The sequence below is a fragment of the Ovis canadensis genome, chromosome 2 (assembly GCF_042477335.2).
Source record: "Ovis canadensis isolate MfBH-ARS-UI-01 breed Bighorn chromosome 2, ARS-UI_OviCan_v2, whole genome shotgun sequence".
Classification (NCBI taxonomy): Eukaryota; Metazoa; Chordata; class Mammalia; order Artiodactyla; family Bovidae; genus Ovis; species Ovis canadensis.
This window is the reverse complement of record NC_091246.1, coordinates 153215013-153240969: the sequence shown is the minus strand read 5'-3', so window position 1 is coordinate 153240969 and position 25957 is coordinate 153215013. Positions and strand designations below refer to the sequence as shown.

The 25957-nt window shown below is 37.3% G+C and overlaps 1 protein-coding gene across 2 annotated transcripts in view; it reads left to right on the top strand.

Moving 5' to 3' along the window:
* The window catches only part of SLC4A10 (solute carrier family 4 member 10), a 343935-nt gene extending 322440 nt beyond the window's left edge, over positions 1–21495 (top strand). For both annotated transcript variants that reach the window (XM_069574340.1, XM_069574339.1), the window contains exons 21-25: positions 363–536; positions 1252–1374; positions 11072–11139; positions 13703–13819; positions 19433–21495. In XM_069574340.1, coding sequence (XP_069430441.1) covers positions 363–536; positions 1252–1374; positions 11072–11139; positions 13703–13819; positions 19433–19499 — 549 coding nt within the window. In that variant the 3' untranslated portion in view covers positions 19500–21495. The remainder of the gene's footprint in view (positions 1–362; positions 537–1251; positions 1375–11071; positions 11140–13702; positions 13820–19432) is intronic.
* The last annotated feature ends 4462 nt before the right edge of the window (positions 21496–25957 follow it).

Below are 25957 nucleotides of genomic sequence, written 5' to 3'. Positions count from 1 at the left end.
AAGAAGGATGCAGGGAACCCCAGTACTTAAAGGGCAAATAAAGGAAGAAATTGACATGTGATGATGAAGATTCTGTTTTGTCTCAAGGCTATACTCTCTGAGGGAGCAATGTTTAGCATTGGCATCAGTGTTATTAAACTCTTCTAAATTATAACCTGTATCCACATTTGAGAAAATATGGGACATTATAAAACTGAAGTTGTGGTATTTCAGAAAGCACACTTAACAATCTCATAGTCCTGATGCCCAGATGTCAATGTAAATGTGATCTAGGTGTACCATATATTGGACTATATTATACATTTACTTGTCCTACTTTTATTGTTGTCTGTAGAAAGCAATTTAGTCTGTTTATCTTTTAGTTCTTTGATAGAATAAAGCTCTTCTGGATGCCTGCAAAACATCAACCAGATTTTATATATCTAAGGCATGTGCCACTTCGAAAAGTCCATCTCTTCACAGTTATTCAGATGAGTTGCCTCGGCCTTTTGTGGATAATAAAAGTTTCACGAGCTGCTATTGTCTTTCCCATGATGGTATGACACTTCTAAGTCAGCTCTTTTTCTCCCTCTGATTTTCTGCTCTCACTAAAAATCCATGAACAAATTGGAACAATCGAATAATTTTGAACAGTTATTGGAAACCTTGGTATAAACTGTAGCCACTAAAACTAGTAATTAAAATTGGGTTTTAGATTATATATGAATTTCAGTGATTCATACTAGTTTTATCTCTATCATTCTGAACATTAGTTTGAATTAATTAAAGTTGGGTGGAAAATGTAAAGTTTCACAATTTAACTTTAAAGATATACTAGCAAATCTGAAAAGTTAAGGAAACTTTAAAAATTAAATTTTATTAAATATTTTAGATGAGTTTCAAATATTTCAAAGCTAAAGTATTAGAATTTGAATGACTATGAATGATTAAAATATTATCAGCATAGTTATTAAAGGTTTAATATTCTTAAAGTGTTTTTAAGGAAATGGTCAAAAGTATAGTTTTTTTCATTGCTTCTTTAAATGCCTCCTATAATGGGTAAAATCATAGCCATTATTCTGGAGATGTGGTAAGAAAAGAAATTGAAGGAAGCAAAAGTTAGACAATATCTATTACACACACATATATCAAAATTTCACTTTAATATCAGACCTAATTGTAGTTGACTTGTTTCTACCAAAAAACAAAACAAATCTAAATCTCCCATTTATATTTTTTCCTTGTTTTAAAATCTTTTATTATTTCCTTCAGGTGTTAGCTCTGGTATTTGTAAGAAAATTGATGGACTTTTTGTTTACCAAACGGGAACTCAGCTGGTTGGATGATTTAATGCCTGAGAGTAAGAAAAAGAAACTAGAAGATGCTGAAAAAGAAGTAAGTCAGAGCAAAATCAATATCTTATAAGGAAAAAGCAACACGTGCACAGTAACAGCTCTGCAAAATAAATTATTGTGTTTATCTTTAGTGATTACTAATAAGCACAGGTGGACTACTATGAAAGATGAGTGTATCAGATCATAAAGCTGAAACTTGAACAGAGAGAGCACGTATCTTATATGAGCAAACTCTAGTGAAATATGCAAATACTTTGTACTTCATTATCCTTCGAATTATAAGGTTTATTTTTCTGATTTCTCCCCTTAGGATGGCAGAAACTTGCTGATCCTTAACTGTTTCCAAATTGTGATCAGTGATTGCTTTTTGGTTGAATATGTGAGAAGAAAAAAAGAGACATTATTACTGTTGATATTTTCCTAGGGAACAAAGTTTTAATCAAAAGATTCTAATTCTAGTTAAAGATAAAATTAGTTATTCTTGAAATATATGGAAATGTTTCATAGGAAAGCATGTTGCTCTGATTTGCTTTCATCACTTCATGGCCTTTTGGTTAGATCAAGTGTGATTTTCTTTCAAAGTGCTTTCAGTTCAGTTCAATCACTCAGTTGTGTCTGACTCTTTGCAACCCCTTGAACTGCCGCACGCCAGGCCTCCCTGTCCATCACCAACTCCCGGAGTTCACCCAAACTCATATCCATTGAGTCGGTGATGCCATCCAACCATCTCATCCTCTGTCATCGCCTTCTCCTCCTGCCCTCAATCTTTCAAAGTGCTTTAGGACTGGGTAAATATTGTTTGAGAAACTTTGGGGATTTTATTACTTTCACAAACTACTGATTTATCCTATTCTGTTTTACATGTTAAAACAATTTAAGTTTTATGACATTTAAAATTCATGTATAAATCTGGATCTATTTTGAAGGCTAGTAGTCATAATATTTTTAAAGTATTGCAAAGACTATAAATGAAAAATAAATGACCAGTGCATCATTTAGCAGAATGACTGAGTCCATAAGTTGTAAATCAGAAGAACAAAATTTCTGTGTAACTGGAAATGAATTTGAAAGAAAATACTTAGTGAGACTTGTGCATTATTCCCTCCATTTTTTCTTCTACAAAGCATTCAGTAAATGTATTTAGTTTCCTCTCTGTGGTATATTTTCTCAAGCCATGGGCATATTCCTCTTTCTTCTGGGGAGTTTGTTTGCAAACATTTCAATGGTCTTAGGTTTTACTTAACCATTAGATGAGTCCAGATTAGGCCATGAAGTCTAATGGGATTTCTGCTCAGATGTTTCTGCAAACATCTCTACATAATATGTGACTGTCTGGCATTTCTTCACGTTTCCATGGTGAAAAGATTGTCCTATATGTTGTAGAAGGCATACTTTGAATTATACTTCTGGCCATACTAAGGGAACGGCAAATCACTCCAGTATTCTTGCCTCAAGAACCTCATGAACTGTATGAAAATTAATACTGATATAATGTTGAAAATGTCAATATAAAGTTATCAAGCTTCTTTATTTTTCTAGGGTTGATATACTCATATTTAAGTATGAGAAATGTTTTTTTAAATAGTGCTTTAACTGTTTTTCTGTTTTTTCTAAGCTTTAACTACTTTTCTAAGTTTATACTCTCATTTAAGTGTGAGAGATATTTTAATAGTGCTTTAACTAGGATATTTGGATAATCTGTATATGATTTTAGGGCTTTATTAAAGGTTTGCAGTCCTCCTCAGGTACTATTCAAGAAAAATGCAACAGAATTTGGTATAAAATAAATGTAAATAAAGTGAACATGAGTATAGAAATATTAAAGGCTTAAACTATTCATACTTGACATAATTAAAATTTATTTCGGTTGAAAATAATTTCTAAGAAGTTTCAAATTCTAAGGAAGACAACTTTGAATACAAAACTCATTGACCACAAGGTTTTCCTTAGATTCCCTGATAATGAGAATGTTAAGTATTCTGATGCAGTAACTTGTAAATGTAATTTTGCCTTATTTTCCTGCTTTGATTTCCTGTCAAATGTCTTTACTATTTCTGTAGGAATAAGCTAGCAATAGCCCCAGGCATACAATCATATCTTCTACAGCATTCATGTTATGCCATATCCATACCATGGAGTATTCTTGCCCTTCTACTTTGTAAAAAGAAAAATACCATGTATATATCATTGTTATCATCTTTCAGTCACTAAGCCGTGTCCTACTCTTTGCAGCCCCATGGACTGCAGCATTCCAGGCTCCTCTGTTCTCCACTATCTCCTGAAGTTTGCTCAGATTTGTGTTCATCAAGTTGATGATGCTATCTAACCATCTCATTCTCTGCCACCCCATTCTCCTTTTGTCTTCAGTACTTGCCAGCATTAGACTCTTTTCCAGTGAGCTGGCTCTTCGCATCAGATGACCAAAATATTGGAGTTTCAGCTTCAGCATCAGTCCCTCCAATTAATATTCAGGGTTGATTTCCTTTAGGATTGACTGGCTTGATCCATATGAATAGTATATATAATATATTATGCTTAATATTTCTTCCCTTTTTTCATTCAAAGAAAGTTTCATATTCTTCCTTTATATGTCTGTGAAATAGGAGAAAGCAAATTTGACAGTAATCATAAATGTATTAGAATATGCTATTTCCATTGCTGAGAACCATTCACATAGCTGCATATGTATGGTACTCATATGTATGTGTGCCATATGTCCATTTTGGAATTTAGTAACTTCAGATAGGCAGAGATGCTATGGAATGAGCTTCTAATCTTTTTACATTATTGACTCATTATATACCAATGGTTATTGACTGTTTTATGATGTAGATAAAGAATTTAGAAGTAATATTACTAAATCTTCTAAGTATTTTCTAAAAGGATTCAAAAAGAGGTAAAGGATTTATTGAGGAAAAGTTACAGCTGTATCCTTCAGTTCAGAGTATGAGAAAAACTAAAGGAAAATGCCTTACAATACATTAATCAGGTAGGTTTACAGACCTTTAAATTCTCCATTAGATTAATATGATATACTTTAATGTGATCCTCAGTACTTATAAAGAAACAAGTAAACCAATAATACAGTCATGAAATAATCCATAGTAGGACATTAAAATATAGTTCTGACCAGTGCAACGAAAGATAATTCTACATTTGACAACTGGAGAGAGAAAGTATAATTTAAAGATATTAACTTTCTACGCTGGAATTAGTATTAAAAGAATATGATCAGTATAGAGAGTAGGAAGATTTAAGAAAGATTATACTGAAACTCAGAGAGGGCAATGGCAACGCACTCCAGTACTCTTGCCTGGAAAATCCCATGGACTGAGGAGCCTGGTGGGTTGCAGTCCATGGGGTCGCTGGGAGTTGGACACGGCTGAGTGACTTCACTTTCACTTTTCACTTTCATGCATTGGAGAACCCACCCCAGTGTTCTTGCCTGGAGAATCCCAGGGACAGCAGAGCCTGGTGGGCTGCCATCTATGGGATCGCACAGAGTTGGACACGACTGAAGCGACTTAGCAGCAGCAGCTTACTGAAACTAAAATTCTGGTTGATTTTCTACTTGGTAGCCCAGATTTCGATATTTCATTTGCTTGAGGCTTATGGACTCCACTGAAGAGTATGATCTTACTGTAGCATCTTATACCAAGGCCCAGTCTTCCAGGAAAAGACTGGAGAAGACATTTACATGAATGTGGTAAATGAACAAGTTCTACCCAAAATGTTGCGTTTCTGCAATTACTTAGATTAATTGAGTAACTCTGATTGTGATCCGGAAAGATGGTAAAGAGCAGAAATGTCTCAGTTCACTGAGATTTGAATTTTAAGTAGACTCACCTCTTGTCCTTTTGATGATAGTTACAAGCTTGTACCTTTATCTTTCGGGGCTTTACTATCAGTAGCCCACTTCTGGTCTTATGGCATTGAGAAAACATTAGTTTGACCTTAAAATTCAATAATGAGTTAAGCAGAATAAATAGCTACACAGGCCAGTCCAAGGTCGCAGAGCTTCTGTTCCAAATTTTCATGTACTTCATGCATATGCATATGCATATGGTTCAGTTTTTAGAAAGAAAGGATTATAATCAGGATAGAAATGAATATTGGAACCCTGACATTTTGCACATTGCTCTGTGTAAAGGGAAGACTGCAGAATCAAATTCTGGATGTCCAAATGTGCTCAGAGTACCAACACACTTTACTTCCTACTTCAGTATTCTCTAGGACATTGTACACATTTGACAAAAGGGCTGCTGATAAAGCAGAAAGCCCCCCAGAATGTTTGCTCCTTGGTGAGGGAGGAGGAGGAGGTTAATGTTAGATAAATCCTAGAAATTCAGCTCTGCTCAGTGATCATGATATTGACATCTCTTGGTTTGTGGGAGGTTCACTCCAACATATATGCTATGGTGAAGAAAAGGAGGGGTGCAAGTGGGACTTACGATCTGTCTGAAACAGGCTCGTGAGCAAGGCCAAGATTATACATATTAGAGAGCATATCTTATGCTAAGAAATATCAGCATCAGTTGTGGATTTAGGAAGCATGGCCTAATTATTGTACAGGCAAATCTTACTTCTAGTTGAATCTCAGAGCAAGGCAAGCATATTATTCTTCCTCAAGCAGTGGTTTTCAAAGTGTGGTCCTAGGATCTCTGTGGTATCAGCCAACACCTGTCAACTTGTCATAAATCTGAATTCTTGGACCCTACTCCAGAGCTACTGAATCAAAACTCTGGATATGGGCCCAGAAATCTGTGTTAACAAGACCTCCAGGTGATTCTCATGAGTTCTGAAATTTGAGGTATGACCTTTCCTAAACCCCCAAGCTCTGTATCACCAGAATATATTCCTCTAAATCCAGAGTTACTCTGTCAGAATTTTTTAATTTTATAATAATTTTGATAAGTCAATTAGAGAAACTGAATCAAATATGCTGATGAAAAACGTATGTTGCATCCATCTGTTTATATGAATTCTATATGGACTACTCCTCCCCCCTCCCATTTTTTTCTTTTCAGTTTTCATCGTTCAAGTGAGTAGTTGTATGTATTGGCTCTTCTGCATATCGGAAGTCTTAAGGAATATCTCTTATAATATTTTATGGCTTACAAATAATTATAGGGGTGTGCATGTATGTTTGTATGTTTGCATGTGATGTCTGTAGCATTATCTATCCTATTAGTAATTGAGGAAGGAGATGCTCAGGCACTTCATGCATTCTGTTGCATTTCATGTTCTCTTGCATGAAATCGAAGGGGTTGAACTTGATTTCTGAATTCCCTTCCATTTTTTAATATCTAAGAATTCTAAAATTGCTGAATGTTTTCTCTAATACTCTGGACACCTTTGTGAACATTGGCTCTGTGCTGCTGCTGTTTGTACTTTGAGCTGTTTTAGGACTCCTCCAGAGGTACAGATTTTACATGAAAAATGGATACAGTAGCATGCTATCTGTTTCACTAAAGGTAGAGCATTTATTAGATATCATAATATATGAATTGTATGTTTTACACTATCACAAACCATAATTCAGATTCATGATCTAACTTTATATGTAAACCCTTCATCAAAACACACCACAATTTACCTCTGATTTTGTTTTCCTTTTCTACTTAGTACAGGCCTTTCGCCCCAGCCAGGCTAGCTGTTCGTTATTGTGAAAACATGTCTTATTTATTCCTACCGTTTATTACCTTGTTTCTTCCTACTTAAGATTTCTCCCTTTCTATTACCAAACTGATCAAATGAGACTGGCCCAGATACCACTGCCTCTTGTTCTGTTCTTCTTACAGTGATCCTTCTTGTCCTCTAAGAGTAAGGTTTATGACTCTCTTTTCATTGTATGCCCAGTACCTAGCATACAACTTGTCATGAGAAATGTATTTGCTTATTGGATTCATGAATAGCTCCTGGATTATTCTTTTTATTCACTCTGTGCTTAGCACATGATACATACCCAGTAAATGTTTGAGTGCCGTTGAAGAGATTCATTTTTACGCCTCTATATTTCTGCTTTTTACTGGGTATAGAATCAACTGTCCTTCACTTGTTTAGTATCAGAACAATGCTTTGGCTATCTGAATAAAAAGTTGGTGTTCAAATCAGACTATGAACATTCCCGTAGTCAAATTGGCAAAACCTCCTCAAGTGCTCTTTGGTAAACTTTGATCATCATCCTTGTAGAACTCAGCAGATTTTTGATGGACACTGTGTAAATGAAATGCTGAATGGAACTCATTTTAGGATATTTCAGACTAACAAAGTTAAGGATACCCAGTAAGCTTTTTGCTTTCTCTCTCTTTCCTTGTATGATGGAGATAAAAGAGGTTGTGATTGTCGTGACGGCTAGTGCCTGATTTGACTGCTCCTCCCCAGAAAGTCTCGATTTTTGGCTTCCTCACAGAGCTGCCTGGGATGCAGCCGGCCCTCTATCCCCAAGCTCTGGGGCCCACCCAGCTTCCTTCTGGCACTGAAGGCAGCGGCTGCTCCACCACCCTTCTCTTCAGATAAGCATGGCTTGGAAATGCTATCTTTAGAGGTGATGAGTTTTTGTTTGGATAGAATTATGACTAGTATAAAGCCCACACATGCTAACAAGCCACAGAGTGCAAAATAATTATTGAAAGTAATTTGAGAGAAAAGTGGAAAATCATCTGAGGAAAAAAACAAAATTGTTCCCAAAGCTTTGATCCAATTTTTTCTTTTAGATTGAATCTTGAGCCTTAGTTTTCTGCTGCCAGGTAATCCAGGCATTGATGGCACCGTTGTTCTCTTCAGTTCCTTTATTTTTTCCCCAATTTTTACTCTTTATTATACCTTTCTACCTGGCTTATTTACATTTTATTATGAGTTGGTCAGAAAAGATACTACATACCAATCTTACCTTTCAATAGACAACCAAGAAAAGAATTACATATTGCTTGTATTTGGTTTTACTTAAATAACATTGGGGATTGGTGATTGTTTTCTCTTTATGTCCCTCCATGTGCATTATTGGGGCTTCCCTGATAGCTCAGTTGGTAAAGAACCCGCCTACAATGCAGGAGACCCCAGTTCAATTCCTGGGTCAGGAAGATCCTCTGGAGAAGGGATAGGCTACCCACTCCAGTGTTCTTGGGCTTCTGTTATGGCTCAGCTGGTAAAGAATCTGCCCGCAATGCGGGAAACTTGGGTTTGATCCCTGGGTTGGGAAGATCCCCTGGAGAAGGGAAAGGCTACCCACTCCAGTATTCTGGCCTGGAGAATTCCGTGGACTGTATAGTCCATGGGGTCACAAAGAGTCGGACACGACTGAGCGACTTTCACTTTCACATGTGCATTAAGATAACCTTTTCTATAGAAAAAGTAACCTTTTCTTCCTTAAAGGATAAATGTGTTCTACCCATGGCCTCAATGGTGTGCATATAAATTAATATGGTCCATGTATCATTTCCATATATAGAAACTAATCCATTTGCAAGGCATGCATCATTTTAGACTACGGATTAGCTCTGCACAAGTGCTTAAATATATAATTTCAAACCAATGATACTGTCTGCTCACTTTGAATTAGTTCTGATGGTATCTCCACATAACATGGGGAACAGGCATAATACATAAGAAATAATATATATCTTAGAGGTCTTCAAAGAAAAATTTTCCTTGAAATGTAACAGAGAAAGAGAATAGAATAAATTCCCATAATGCAAAAGGATAACAGCTACATGTCAATAGTATCACAGAGTACAGATATAACACTGGGTTGGTTGGGAGGGCAGCTTCTAAGCAGAGAAATAACAGATCCCATACAATCCTCTGACCTCTCCTTTATTACATAGCATAGGTTGTGAAGAGGTATTCTAAGGCCTAAGGCCTCAGCAGAGGCTGAGGGCTCAGCAGAGGGGAGCCTGCCTGGTCACAGGTTAGATCTGTACAGAGAGCATTTCAAGAGTGAAAACAAGACCTGCCCCCACATTGCCTCATAAATTCATAGGCTAGCTGAAGAGGAGGTAGAAAACACCATTTCTTTTAAGTAACAAGAAATATGGTTGTGGTTCTTCAGACTAGGCAGCATGCAAGTTGAGGACCCTAGGAATAGACTTGTATGCCAGAAAAAATGACATCAACCAAAGCTGATTTAGACCGGCCAAGCTTCTGCTAAGCTACTGAAAGAGGGAAAGCAGTGACCCTCCAGGGCCTTCCTTTTTCTCTCTCTTCAGTTCCCAATTTGGTCAGGAAAGTGACCTAGCTCTTCATCTCTCCACAACTTAAAATTTCATTTCTGGAGTTAGGGCCAATAATTCTAACAGTTTTAAATGGCCCGAAATAGTTCTCTAAACTTGAACATTCCTAATTGACCCATTTGAAAATAAATGCATGAAATAGGAGCTATAATCTGTAGCTACTACATTTAATTTTTGGTACATGGAAAAAGGCTAATGATAACATTATTGCAAATTAAACTAGGGTGTTTCAGTGCTACAGAAGTTTATCTTCATCCCAAAGATATACTTTTAAAACATTTGTTGTTCAATTGCTAAGTTATGTTTGACTCTTTGTGACCCCATGAACTTCAGCACATCAGGCTTCCGTGTCCCTCACTATCTTTTGGAGTTTGCCCAAACTCATGTTCACTGAGTCTGTGATGCCATCCAACCATCTCATCCTCTGCTGCCTTCTTCTCCTTTTACGTTCAATCTTTCCCAGCATCAGGGTCTTTTCTAATGAGTCAGCTCTTCTCGTCAGGTAGCCAAGGTATCAGAGCTTCAGCTTCAGCATCAGTCCTTCCAATGAATATTCAGGGTTGATTTCCTTTAGGATTAACTGATTTGGTCTCCTTGCTGTCCAAGGGACTCTCAAGAGTTTTTTCCAACACCACAGTTTGAAAGCATCAATTGTTTGGCACTCAGCCTTCTTTATGGTCCAACTCTCACATCCATACATGACTACTAGAAAAACTATAACTTTGACTATATGGACTTTATATATGAAGAAATGAATATATGAAGCATTTCTACCCTTAGGAGAAGGGTGGACTATTGCACTGAAGAAGAAATCTGAGGCCTAAAACAAAAGCGTATAATGAGTCTTAAGTGGAAAGCACTCCTGTATTCTGGTCCATACAGGGGCTTCTGCTTCTCCATATCTTCTACTGTCTGTTACCAAGTCTCTAGAGCAATGGTCCTCAGACCAGTGTGGTCTTCTGACCAGCATAATCAGCATCACCCAAGACATGTACTTAGGCCCTGCTCCAAATCTACTGAATCAGACTCTGGAGGTACAGCCCAGTAATCTATATGTTTAATAAACCTTCCAGGTGATTCTGGTGTGAACGAAAGTTTGAGAACCACTGCTCTATTAAATACGTCTCTTGTTGCTTTCTAATGGAGCATTCTGGGAATGTAATTTCAACTTTACAATAATGAAAATGATTACCAATACATTTGTCCTTGTAAAATTTAGATTTTTGTTTTAATCTGCTTGGAAATTAACCATATTTTATATTGAATGACATGAAGGAGATTGTTGTTAGCATTTAAATTGCTTTGTGGTATGAGACTCTCATTAATTACTTCTGTTCTTGGTAGCTGATACTTTATTGAAAGGACCTGTGCTAGCATTAATAAATGCAAACAAAGTGGAAGGTTCTGAGGTTAATGAGATAGTGAAATATTGATTTCTGTGTCTTCTTTAATGTAAAATGGAGGCTCATCAGATTCACATTGTATGCTTTACATTTGTCTTTCCAGGAAGAACAAAGTATGCTGGCTATGGAAGATGAGGGCACAGTACAGCTCCCACTGGAAGGGCACTATAGGTAAGATATAAATGTGAAAACACACCAACTGGAGTAATGTAATGTGTTGTTATATACGCTACTTGAGAATTTCATGTGTGTGGATTCCTACTGAGGTTTGTTGAAATTGTGTTAGAGTGGAAAGAACTAAAACTGGGTGTTCGATTATCCTGCCCCAGTTCTGCCACTAGAAGCCGTGTGACTCTGGCTAAGTAGCTTAGAATGAAGTGAGGTGGGAAACTGTTCTCTTAGGTCTCGTATTTTATAATGAGCATGAAAGTTCTTGCGTATTCTCTTAAAATAGCACCTGAAGACAGATCAGTATTCAGTTCTGGAATAAATGAGTTAGGTATTCACTAAAGCCATCACATGTAAATGTTTGAACTCTGGGAAAAACATAGGATTTACCCCTACTGAAAAACACTTCCAGAGATAATCTATTTCCTGAATTGAAGGATTCAGTTATACTAGTAATTTTAGGAAATATTTATGTAACTCTCCAAAATATGCTAATCTTCTTCATGTGCAGAGACATAGCAAAAAAAGCAAACTTCTCTAAGTTATAATAAAAAATGTTTGAAAGTATTTGGCAAAAAATTATATATATATGATCCCAAAGTGCTTAAGGATAATTTAGGGCCATGCCAAGAAAAAAAGCATAGAAGGCTTTTGACTAAGGAGGGAATCTTTCATAGCTTTAAAAAAATAGGAGTGGATCTTCAGGGTCTGACTGTAAGATCATATTTCCTAGATATAAAAAATACAATTATCATCTACCACTTAAGAGTGAGCACAAGTACAGAAGACGTTTTTCCTTTCTCTCTCTTTCTTTTTTTAAAATAATATTTGTTTTAAAATCCTGTTGATTGTTTAGTTGAATCAGCATATTCTCAACTGTATTCTATAGAAATCTGCCTAGTTTCCTGTGGTACCCCTCTTAAAAGGATTTTGTGGTTTAATAAGTCTGAAAAATGTTCTATACCACATTCCAGTTTAGAGTTTCACAATGCACATTGGCATGTTAAAGAATCTAACTTGTACTGGCATTTTTTTTAAAAAAGTTTAATTTTGTTGTAGCCAGCATTTTTAAAACTCTTTTGCTCACAAGACTCTTTCTCACATAATATTATGAAAAACTTGTATTCTCCATGACTCTTTTGGAAGCTAGTTGATCTCATTCTTTGTTACCAAGGGCTGAATTAATGAGACATATTAAGGAAGACAGATTAGGATGTCCAGATTAGGAAGGAAGGAGTCTGTGAGAACTGTTTTGCTCCAGACTCTCAGTGTTCCTCTTAAAAATTTAATTTGTTGCCCTCTTGTGAATGTCCACAATAGAGGTATGAGAGGTCAGTTTAGGATTTCTGTAGAACATGACTTTTTCCATAGCAGAGTATCATTTTTACCTGTGGTAGAAAAGAGTACTGATTTCTCACACAATGACACTTTATTTGGCTTGGCCTGTGTTTTATCTCTGTTGATATTTGGTTGCCTTTCTGGCCCTGGGAATGTTTTAGAGAGTTCTAAATGGACTTATAATTGGTGCAGTTTTAAAATGTAAAAAAAAAAAAAATGCATCCAGCATAATTACAGGTCCTAATATTACAGGCTCCCCCAGCCACTGAATAAAATATTTGTTGAGTGGATACCAAACGTCAGACTTTGTCTAGGTCATGGCGAAACAGCAGAGGACCAATGTTCAAGAATCCTTGTTCTCATGAAGCTTGCATTCAAGTAGAATAGAGGTGGGGGAGACAGAAAATACATAAATGAACAAGTAATATAGTATATATTTCAAATGGTGAAAAATGAAACAAAAACACAAAGCAGAAAGAGGGATGAAGTTGCTACGGGGAGATGGAAACAGAAATTTTAAATAAAGCAGTCAACAAAGGCCTATGGGAGCAGGTGACATTTGAACTAAGAATGGAAAAGGTTATTTTATATTTGGTTGGCAAAAATGTTTGCTTGGGTTTTTCCTTAAGTTATGGAAAAACCCTAACACACTTTCAGCCAAACCCATACCATGTAAAGGAACATTATAGGCAGAGGAAGAGAAGTACAAGACCATGAGGGAGCACCAAGCCTGTGGGGTCCCAGGACAGTCAGGAGGCCATTGCACTGTAGCTGGAGAGGAAAGAGCAGGGGAGTAATAGCAGAAGGTGAAGCTGTGGGGGGAGCAAGCAAGGGGCAGAGCCTCAGCCCGTCCACTGGGCTTTTACTTTGAGTGGCTGGGAGCCAGTGTGGAGACTGAGCAGAGGGGCGAAGTGCTATACTGGGCTATGGATACAGGGACAAGAGGCCCAGCAGCGGCCACGCAGAACCTAAACTCCGCCGTTGGGAAAGAACTAGGAAACCTGTACCCCAAACCAGTTTCTGTATAACTTGAATCTTTCATTTAGATTTTAATTTTTCATAGTTGTGAAATTGTTTGGAGAGAACAATTATTAATAATACTTAACTTTTAATTATCAAAAATTCTGCACAGAGGCATAATACTGTCCTATATTTAGTATCTATGGATAGATAACTGCAGTTTCTTATTTAATGTTTATTATCTCATTTTGGGTAAACTCCTATCTAGAGATGATCCATCTGTGATCAATATTTCTGATGAAATGTCAAAGACTGCCTTGTGGAGGAACCTTCTGATTACTGCCGATAACTCAAAAGATAAGGAGTCAAGCTTTCCTTCTAAAAGGTTTGAATTCTAAAATAATGTGAATTTGTACTGAACCCAGTCATTTAATGACATGACTCCATGAGCAAAAGAATAGTATTGGTTTCCATTTAACTTAGTTCTAAAATATTTCAGAAAATTAAAAAGTGGTTAGAAATCACAAAGATCCCATTTGTTGCTATGTTTTCAATATCTCCCTTTCAAATTAAAAGCTCACTCCAAAACTATGACAGTGCGGAGAAGTGGGGCTATAAATGAGTTTCAATGCAGGACATTTTTGGATATTCATTTTGGCCTACTCTTTGACAGTAGGATTTTAGTGTATTCCTTCATCATCCACTTCTTAGGACCCCCTTAGATGTCTGACCATATTTTGCATTCTCCTATTGTTCTTTTTAAAACCCATATGGCACCTGCAATGGTAATTTTGTATTTAGTTTATTTCCAGTCCCTTATTCCAGCCCTGAAAAATCTTCCCTAACCTTTTTACCCCAAAACTTTCAGCTCCAGAAAGTTTTATGCATTTTTCTTCTCTGTATGCAAACATTACATACAACTCCTATAGCTGTGGATGACAGTTTTAAATGCATGAGGTGGGAAGAATGTGTTCTTAAATACCAAGAGTCATCACAGGATTTCCAAAATGCATTTTCCAGAATTTATAAGTAAGAGTTCAAACCATCTTGTCTTCTTAGATGTTGATCTGAAGAAAAATCTCTGTGTTATGCTAATATTTCTTATTAAGAGAGACTGAGGGATTTGGAACAGTGTTTAATTATTAATTTCCTTTATTTTTATGACCTTAAATTAACTTTTTCTACTTAATTTTTTATATTACATTTTTGTCATAAGCTCCCCTTCCTAATCACTCTAGAAGCTGATTTCCCAAAGGTAAGACCCTTTCCCTCAAACCTGTTCCTTGGTTGCATTTCCTTTTGTTAAGTGGTGTCTTCTAGAAACCTGGTCAGCCTATGTTCTTTGTGTGAGTTTTGGGGAGGCAAAAGGCATGGAGAGTCTTGGGCTTAGGTCCAGTATCAGACTGTTTACAGTGTTCCTATAACTGCTCAGCTCCTTAAGAGAGTTTGCAACTTGAGTACTTTTTTCCCCCACATGACTTATACAAATGCATTGTATAGAAATCAATAAATCTAATAGAGCTGTATTTTGTAATACATCAGATTTCTATATTGGAAAAAGAAAATTTATCCCTTGAATTAAGAAATTGTAAAGCTGAGAGCTTCCATTTAACATGCCTCCAAAACTGCAAGCTTTATCTTCATGAGAATTATTTGGAAGCATGGGTTAGAAGAAGAAGCAACATTAAACTTAGAGACTGTCTCCTGTTGCTGGTTTTTTGTCACCCCAAAATGGCATGCTGCTTCAGTGTCATATCTATGTCAAACAGCAGTGGATGTGCAGAGAGCTTAGGGGTCTTCACCCCGTAAAGCTAGGGATTACTTCCAGTTATCTCTCTCTCTCTCCCTCCTTCTCCCCATCTTCCTCTTTCCCTCCTCAGATAGCTCCAACACTTGTTCCAAAAGTTACTTGAAAGGCTCTTTCAAAGACTTCTGGTCGATATTTTCTGTCTTTTAACAGGGCTTTAAAATCTTCATGTATTTCTTTGCTTGGCTCAAGTGGAAGTAATATTTTATTCTAAGCCATGCTTGATCTTCCTTTCCCAAAGATCCCTGCTGCAGTCTTATAGAGTCATCCTCGCAGTAACTGTTTTGTCAGAAGTCTTGGAAGAAAATCAGAGTCATGAGAAGGGTAGTTTCTCGAAAATATTGAAATATATGCTTGGGGACCCTTTCTCATTAAAAATATGGCATTTTTCTGATTTTTAAAAATGTGAACCCCAAGTTTATGAGCTCAAAATAAAATTCCAGGCATGAGAATATGTGGGAAATTTGAGGCAATCAAATTTAGAGATTGCTTTTCTTCCTGCAATATAGATGAAAATGCTTTCCCTATTTTCCTTTGGTTCAAGCAGCAGTTTTATGTCATGATATTTTAGGTACTCCTTAAAGTAAATGTCATGTGATGCTTTTCACCAGAAAAATTCAATTGTTTAAAATATCTATGTCAGATTACTTCTCACAGTAGATTAATTCTAGTGAACAATGTACCATGCTTAAAAGCAGATCCAATTTTAAATAGATCATCCTTTATATTTTCATATAACCACTATTTTTTCTTATTCTTTGAACATATGTTCCCACTAGCATAAGACTCAAACTATTGTGGAATGAAAGTTTGCCCAGTTTTCTTTACCTTTAAATGTGATAAAAATCTGTAGCTTTCCATGTGATAAAATGTCTATTGGTTAGTGATTAATGTCTTCGTAACAGTGGAAACTGGCAGAAAGAGTGTGGCTTCTGGAAATCCTAAAACCACCAATACTAGTAACAGCAACACTCTCCCAAAGCCACTGCTCTCTCTTGGTATGTGTTGAAGGCGCTGCAGTCTGATGACTAGGAACTGTAGGAATGCTATACCTGCTAGAGTTTCCACTGGCAAGAAAAGCCCTGAAGACCAGCCTCCCAGGGTCTGACTCTCGAGACCTAAGCTGGCTTCCCAGTGTCTCTGGCTCCCCAGCCCTAGCTGTTTCTCTCCTGTGCCCACTATAGGCCCTACTGCCTATCAGAGAAGCCCAGATACCTTCTTCTGAGTGGCAGAATATAGCAGTTATATTTTCTCCATTATTTCATTTACTTTACTTGTCTAAAAAAATTCATCCAGTTTAACTGAAAGAAGGATCCGAGAGCTGACTGTGGGCTCTACCACATCTGTGGGGTGTCTAATCTGATCCTAGCTCAACAGCGCTGTGCAAACCTGTGACAAGCTCCTCCACAGCTTTTTTAAATGAACCGGTGAAGACCGGTCCCATTAAAAACCGCATTGACTCCGAGTAGGTGGGCAACTGCTCTGAAAAACTGACACCCAAGAGCAGCATTTCTTGGGCAGGCACCTGGCAGCACTAGGTTTTGTTTTGGTGGCAGAGGTGGGGTCTAGGGACTCTCTCCCTGCTTTCCTCTGTCCCTCCACCCCACCTCCCTCTGTGTTGGGTGTTTCTTAATGCTGTTTTGCTAGGCCTCAGCCCTCTCATGACTGCTTGGTAAATGTTGTGCATATCAGCTATTATGGTGTCATTGACAAATAACAGTTTCATAGCTTGCTTGGCAGCATGAAGGTAGTGGGTCATGTTTTGCCTTCTCTTGAAATATGACTTCCATATGTTTTGTCTCATCCATCTTGTGTCCCCTGGTCCTTATAGAGTACCTGGTATATAATAGATATGCAATATGTGTTTATTGTGGTAGCATGTAATAGATATGATATAAATTTAATACATACATCTAATGTATTTGTTACAATGGGAGTTTAGAATTGGTTGGCATCCTGAAAATGATGTAGCAAGGAATTGAGTAATAGCCATGCACTAAGAAGATTCAAGTCAATAATATTTTTCATGAAAGTTTTGAGTAAGTTTTAAAATTTTTACTTCACTGATGAAATCTGACCTGATACCAAAACTACTGGTTTTAAAGAGCAGGGTGGGCAGGGAAGGGGGAAGCCCAATCATTTAATTGGTTATTGTTTTGTCACAAACAACCAGTATGACCAAAGCAGGACATCAGAAGGAAGCATGTCTGTGAATTAAACTGACATTCTGAATGGCTTTTTTTTTTTTTTTTTGTGGCTAATGGTGCTGTGGGAGTTTGCTCATTTATCAAAAGGTTATGGAACATAGTGCACATGGGAATTGTGCAAGTGTAGAGACCAGTGTGTCTCCATCTCCACAGTCTCCCATAGATAGAATGTGCTTTTCTATCTTTCAAAAGATAGAGCTCACTGGAATTGAGACGATTAGCCTCAGGATTCTGATATTCAAGCTGCAAGAAAATGAGAGGCCATTTAGTCCAAAACTAATTGACAGATGAGGAAACCAAGTCCCAGATAAATTAAATACCTAGTCCAAGGTCACATAGCTCCTTCTTCGCTTCCGGAACTGAATGGCATCATCTGACTCTGAGACCAGGGCTTCCTCCACTGCTCCGTGCTGCCCCTTTTCATTGGCTTTGTTTTCCAGAAGAGATTGGGAGTCAGGTAGTAGTACCCAGGGAAAAGTTAATTTGGAAAGTAGGGTAGCAGACACTTGTCATCTGAAAGGAACTTAAAGTAGAAGAAAGTGAGTCATGCAGATAGAGGAGTTAAAAATACAGAGTTAAGCCTCTCAGCACATCATGTGCACACTGTCATCTTTTCTCATGGAAGGAGAAAAGAAAAGAGAAAAAGTTGCTTTGCTCTGACCTGTAAGGAGTGTGTGCTGTGAAGTGTGGCAGGCACAAACCCGGGTGCCATAGACACCCGCTCACACCAGCTCTCAGCGCTGGCAGCGTGCCACAGATGGCAGAAGCTCCAGCACTTCTTACCTGATGGCGCCGGGTGGTGGTGACAACTGAGAAGGGCTGTTTCTAGCTTGAATTGGAGGAAAAAACAATTTAAAAAACACATTCTTAAAATGTGTCTAAGTTATTGACCACTAAGAAAGCTGCACAGGAAGCCCCGTAGGAGAACGGGGGTTTTAACTGTCACTTTTTTACTTGGAGGAGAGTTATATAAAACCAAGGGTTTCCCCACCATCAACCATTTCATAGTTACACTGAGCCAAAATTAGCACTAAAAATGTATGGGTTCTTGCAGCTGAGGGACCCAAAGGCCGACTGTGGGTTGCCCTCGAGTCAGCAGCAGGAGAGGCCGGGGAGAGACCTCAGTGTGGGGCTCGCCTGTGCTTTACATGGTTGGGAAGGAGCTGAGCTGCCCTCTGGAGCATGTGCTCTTGGTGTGAGCTTCCTGTGTGTCAGCACCTTATTTGAATTTTGCATAAAAATTGTCAACTTGAGATTAGGTAAAGTATGTATTGGAAAAATATTTTTTTAAAAAATGAGCGAGTCACATTAACAGGTTGCCCATTGATAAAGTTAATTGGAGGATAGTTAAAACAGAAGCCACTTGGGAATGGGTTTGTTCCAAAAGGAGTGAGGTGAAACATGATTCCTCTAATGGACAGGAGGAGTTTGTGAGGAGATGGCATGGGTGTTTGGAAGGCAGTGTGCGGGGTGACCAGGTCCTCCAGACCAGCGGAGGCATGCCTGTTCCCCTAACACTGCAGTTCTCACGCAAGATCAGAATCCAATCTGTTCACAAAGGACGCGGCACTTGCAGCAGGGCCCAGAAATACCTACTGCGACATCTCGTTTATGTCATTCATCGTACAGTGCTATCTTAAGACAGGGAGGGGCATGACTGGCATTTGCAACAATCATCAATGATTCATTTGGCCAAATGAGGACCATGGTATTAATCTTGCATGCTTTGGGGGCTGCTTTTAAAATGTCTGGTTTTGTTTTTTAGTTTCTGTGTTTTGAATTTTCCTTTTTCTGCAGTTCTTGGTTTCTACCTCACTGAGTGCAGAGGATTTTAATCGTTGTTATCTATTGATGCTTCACAGCATGAAAAAGCAATGCCTAAGGGCCCTTGTGGTCATTGAAATTGATGGGTTTTGTGTCTGAATGAGGTCTCCCAGGGGCCTCACTGGATTGAAGTAATACATTTCTCCTTTTTCCCCTGTAGCATTGAAAGCCGAAAAGAGAAGAAAGCTGACTCAGGGAAAGGTGTTGACAGGGAAACTTGTCTATGACTGATCTTCAGTTTATTTTTTACATATATAAGAGAAGAGTGCCACAATTATTCATAAAACCGCTTTGATCATGTATTATAAATTCTGTCTTTCATCTCAAATCCACCTTCATACTGTAAGTAGTGCAATATTTGTTTCATTACTGTTTAAACTTCTGAACAGTGAGACACCCTTGTGAGCATATATAAAAGCTAATGCAAGAATCTCTGTGTTCCTTGCTGTATTTTAGACATTTGTAAACACTAGATTCTCATTGTCAGTTTTACGAGAGCAATAGCTTTCTTAAAGAGATAAGTCATATTTACCTAGTTTGTATTTTCCTACTTAGGGACCTGAAGATACCTGATAATTTCATTCAGAAGAATTTTGGAACGTAGTCTTACTTTTTATTTTTTATAGCTTAGCGTTAGTGACTTATTTCAAAATACCCAAATCAAAAAGTTAGTTTGAAAGCATTTTTAATAATTGTATTTATGCATTTCCTTGATTTAATATGATATTTAATACTTAAGAATTTATACATAACTAAAACTTAAAGTCATTTTGGAAAATATATATGGAAACCTATTCACAACTTGTTTAAAAGAATCAGATACTAATGCAAAGAACCAAGTAGTATTTGCTTAATATTCAAGTTTTGATTACATGATCAAATACTAAGCTTGTATGAAATGCTTTAGAAAAACTTTGTAGGTTTTGTGAGATTTTCAATATAAATCTTTATCAGAAATATATTGTTAAATTTATCTCCCATTGACAAGTCTTTTCCAATTAAGCCTATTATATACATACTTATGGAATGCCACGTGGTGAGTCATTGTATGTGAAATTCCATTCCTGTACACTTATTCTACTGCTAAAGGTCATAGACTGCTTAATGCTGCTTCTGAATCATGTTCTAATGTTAGACTGATGGTCTCCAATTGTTTTTTTCTGCAGAGCTCTTTTCCACTTCTTAACTAAATGCATGTTGTAGAAAAATAATCTTTTAAATGAAAGTCTCAGATTCTGTTTGAGAAGCTTCTATAGATATTTCAGTCTATATGAAATAATTCATCTTTGCTGAGTTTATACAAGAGGAAGGAAAGTATAGAATCTTTGAGTAATGTGAATAAAGACGAAATCTCACAGTGCTCTTGTTTCTTAAGAATTACCGATGATCATCAACCTTATAATATTCAATGTCTAGCTTAGCAATAATTCAGAGCCTTGTAGCTTTTCCAAACTATTTGTTAATATTATGAGTATAAATGTACATGAAAGTGAAAAAAAAACCACAAATCCTTTTGTGATTAAGCTTATGAAGGAAATAAACAACAGGGCCTCCACTAGGTTCAACATTTTGATACCTTCTGTAAAATTCCCCTTACAATTTTTCAAGGAGCCATTTCTTCAATGGAGCATAAGCCTAAAAAATATAAGAAGAGTTTGTAGTTAATAAAGTCTGTGTTTATAAACGCCAAGGAAAAACTACAGAAACTTTCCATTCCAAATGCATTGCCTTTGTGTATTTTCTAATACAGACACTAGATGTAAACATTCCCATTGTTTTATGAGTTAGACTAGCTGTACATGTCAGTCAGTCCCCAAAGCAGCCTTCTAGTGTTTTAATATATTAATAACTATTCTGTTTAAGATGATCATAGTGAATTAAAATCTTCACATGATCACCTATTTGAATAAGCACTCATATCCAATGAAATTCTGTATTTCTGAGTACTTTTATAGTCATTTTGTTCTTGTGTGAATTTTAATGCTATCCCTATGTTAATCTTAATATTTTGAAATCATATAAAATATAAGAAAAGCATAGTGTTATATATTTCCTCCTAATTTCAGATTCCTGGTCAAAATTATTGAATATCTTGAATGTAATTTATTGCAAAGTTTAAGTAATGTGTAAATGTGACTAGGATATTGTGTTTTTCACAACTAAGACATGTTATGTGGAAATAAATATTTATCCTAACTAATTTCCTTGCACATTTTAAATTGTGATACAAAGTGTCTTGTCTTTTTTTCATTAGTGTTAATCAGTAAATCAATGTAGAACATTTTGAACATAATATTTAAATTCAGACACAAGTAATGATGTTAAGAAAACTTGGTGGTGTAGATGTTTCAAGAGTATTGAAACAATTTGAACTTCATGAACAAACTATGATGAGAGCTATATTAGGATGTACCTCTTCATTTTCCCAGAAAGCAGTGACTTAGATACAAATGGCATTGTACTCATTACTAGTAAAATCTTCCAAGATCATTAGTATGGTTTCCCATCATTGAAACTCTTTAGACTTCTGTTTTTAACCCCCTTGGGAAAAGCATTTCTTAAAATTTTCATCCTCTCTATTTTTTACAGTAGTTCAGATGGTGTCACTGTTCTTTTGTAGTGATCTGGCAATACATTATGGAGGTAACTGCGTTCAGGACTCTAATGTACTGGTTAATAGTTTTTTCTTGACTTATGAATTGACTTTGTAACTGCTATCACTTAACAGCCTTCAATATTGGGAAGTTTTCTCCTAAATAAAATTTGAGTATCTCCTTGTAGGTTAGCATGATGGAAACTCTCCAGTGATGATTCACTAGCAACTTGTATTTAAAGACAATCCCTAGATCTTGCAGGACTTTTCTTGGCTCTTAAATGTGTGACTCAGTTTTTTTCTTTTTTTTCCCCCAATCTACCTCTGTTTCTATTTAACTTTAGCCTGTTTGCTCTTAGATGAAGGACTATTTTACTATCATTGCAAGAATGCTCTCCAAATTTTCCTGTATATCTCTCTCACATATTCATACAATGAAATGAGATTATAACCATTTGAAAAATTTATGAGAGTAATTTGGGTAATATGATGATTCACTGATATCTACTTTGAAAGGCTACTTGTAATCAGCCCCCTGGAAGAAACCCCAATGTTCAAGGATTACTCAAAATACTTTTAGAGAGATCCCTGGGAGTTTTCCTTAGAAAATTGTAGCTCATGGACACAACTGTCACTTCATTACCGTTTCTATTGGTATATTAGCCACTACTTTCTGTGCTGGAACTTTGAAAGTAGGACTGTGATCCTTTCTTCTAAGGGCAAGGTAGACACATAGCTTTAACCTCATGTGATGTGTACAGAGTTGGTTGTACAATAAAAGCAATGAATAACTCAAGGATGGAATTTTGAGTATGGCAGACTGAACAAAATGTTATATGAGGTAAAACATGAATTAGGATGGTAATGGGGAAGGAAACCTACTCCAAGAACTGCAGTGATTCTCAAACATGTCAGTATTGAAAACAATAAAATTAAAAAGTAAATATATACGGTAATTCAGAAGCCTGACATACTTGATAATATAGGATTTTGGGGACTCAGCAGACAGCCCAATATGGTGGAATGTTAGGAGACTAGTGGGGACCCGTATGAAAAGGTAGGAACACAAGTTGGAGACATTGTAAATGTTGTTAAATTCTATATTAGGATATTTCAACTTTATCCATTAAGAGTTTTGAGTAATGAAGAGGCATGCATTTTAGGAAAGATTAGTCTGGCAGCATGATCGGAAACATAATGGGGAAAAAGTGAATCCTGTACCCAGGGTGATTCTCAGAGACTCAAACCAAACTCTGTGGTCTATAAACTTGTATTATGATTGAAGCCAAACAGGCTGAAGCATATACTGTAGGTACTTAATAAGCAACTCCAGGCCCAAGAACTTCATGATACATACTTTCACATAGAGTATTCCCTTATATAATGTGTTTGGGGTTGTATTTTTTTTTTTTAATGTTCAGAAAAACATGGTATCAACAGTAATCCTGACACAATTTAAAAAAATCTAAGTGTGAAACAAAATTCAGCCAGGGGCTGGCTCATGTGAGTCCAGATCCCCACTGCTTACCTTTTGATCCCACATTCCTCATCCACTCCTCCCATAGGCTTAGCTCTGGATTTATGTATTTTTACCTTCTGGTGTGTGTAGAATTATAGATTTCTTCCATTTGCTTATAAGCTCCCTAAAGGTAAGAAGTGTTTTATCCCTTCTTAGCAATTCTCTAGAACCTAGCTCCTCCTGTGCTTTTCTATTTATTCAGCCAGCAAAGGCTGTAGACGGAATCATAAGTAAAATACATCAGATGTGGCTTCTTCGTTTATTGAGAGTGATTAAAGCTCCATAAAGGATTCTCACTGACATGGCAGCACTGGAAGAAAAGCAAATGCTCATTGAGAAACTTCATGTGCCCTATACCTGAGGACACTAGACACCTATGGGGAAAGCTGGTGTAAACCATGAAATCATCAAACCAGGCATAGTGCATAAACCTTCACAAGGCGATTGCTATGGAAGGTAGGCATTCTGGTGTCTCTTTCAAATTAAGTAGCTGGGCTTCAAAGAGGCGGAATAATGTTCTTTAAAATGTGCCTCACTGTGAGTGTCCATGCTGAGACTGTAACGCGCATCTGTCTAGAGTGCACTGGAGTGCACTGGCCGCCCAGCAGAAGGCGCGATGTGACCGCCCTCCGTAACCCACAGTCATTCAGGTTCATGCCACCAGCACCGGGTTGAATGATGTTTCTTCTCCACGTTACATTTTCCTTGTCACTCATCTCTCTGCGATTAACACTCGAAACCAAACCTAATCACTGAAAATACTTTTTTCCTCACAAGTCACAAATATTATGACTTTGGCTGTGCTCAGTCACTCAGTCATATCTGGCTCTTGGCGGCCCCATGGACTGTAGCCCGCCTGGCTCCTCTGCCCATGGAACTCTCCAGGCAAGAACACTGGAGTGGGGTGCCATTTCCTACTCCAGGGGATCTTTCTGACCCAGGGATCAAACTCTGGTCTCTTGAGTATGAAAAGGAACACACTTAACACAGAATGGGACACACAGCCCTACAGAGGGTTTAGAGGACTCACACAAGAGACCATGCACATCTGCCAGAAAGTTCAACAAATAGGGTCAGAGGATGCTTTAGAAAACCCAATAACCCTATGACCAGGGGTGAGTTAAGCACCGTAAGTCAGCATAACCCTGCCATGCACGGGCAAAACTTACTGGAATAACACGAGTTTTCATTAAGTCACACTTTTCATTATGCATGCATTTTAAGTAATCTGACCAATTTGGGGGGACTGTTCAGATGAAAGATTGTTTAGAATAAGAATTTTGATTGAGTTTGCTGGAGATTAATTCCGGAAAAACCACTGTCAATTTAGCAGTAAGAAAATTACCTTTCTTTTTATTAATTCAGAGTTTTGAGTTTAAATGTTAATCCTGTCACAGAAAGGTGACATTCAGAAAGATGATACATTTCTCAGAGCCTGACACTGGTCTTATTAATACCGTGCTCTGAGCTCTTCCTACTGGTAGTGATGCTATGCTCTACTGCTCACATTCGTCTCTCACTCTCAACCGTCTGCATCCCTCAGACATATCCTGAATACACACTCCAGATCTTTCAGGATGTATATAAAAATGCTCTCAGACACTGCTGAAAGAACAGTCACAAAATTGGAACCACAAGATTCTCTTACTTTACTCTGAAGAAACCCATTCTATTTTTTTTTTTTCATTTGTTGTTGTTCATTCGCTCAGTCGTGTCCGACTCTTTGTGACCCCATGGACTGCAGCACACCAGGCTTCCCTGTCCTTCATTATCTCTCTGAGTTTGCTCAAACTCATGTGCATTGAGTTGGTGATGCCATCCAACCATCTCATCCTCTGTCGCCCCCTTCTCCTCCTGCCCTCCATCTTTTCCAGCATCAGGGTCTTTTCCAGTGAGCTGGCTCTTTGCATCAGGTGGCCAAAATACTGGAGCTTCAACTTCAGCATCAGTCCTTCCAATGAATAATCAGGGTTGATTTCCTTTAGGGTTGACTGATTTTTTTTTTTTCATTTAGAGATTATTCAATCTTAAATATTGTACAAATGTAATAGTTTCATAAACTATTCTCACATCAACGTACAGCAAAAGCAACAAATGCCAACTGGTGAAACTGGTAGCCTTAGTGACCACCTGCAGATAAGAAATACTCAGAATGACATATAGCCTGATGTGATCACTGAGCTTCATGGTGGTGGACTAGAGTCATCAGGATGCACCGAATTATGGTCTATGCTGGTTATTTAAGAAAGTTTGAAGGTGTGTAATCATTTTTAGCAGGGTTTCCAACAAAAAAAAGTTCAAAAATAATTTAAAAAGTGATTTTCTAAAAATCTTGGTCAAAACTTTAAGAAGAAACACTGTATCCATAGAAGAGATGTGACCATTTCCTCCTTCCTTTGGGATGTATGTTCCTGGGTGCTGTTGTGGTCTAACAGGTTGCTTATGAAGGCATCTTATCATCCAGGTACCTGTGGAGGCTGCGACAGTTAAAGGCAAGCAAGTCTGCATATCTTACTGGCATGACTAGTTCTGTGTGTTTCAAATATACCCTCAGATTGTCTGTCTCTTATTTG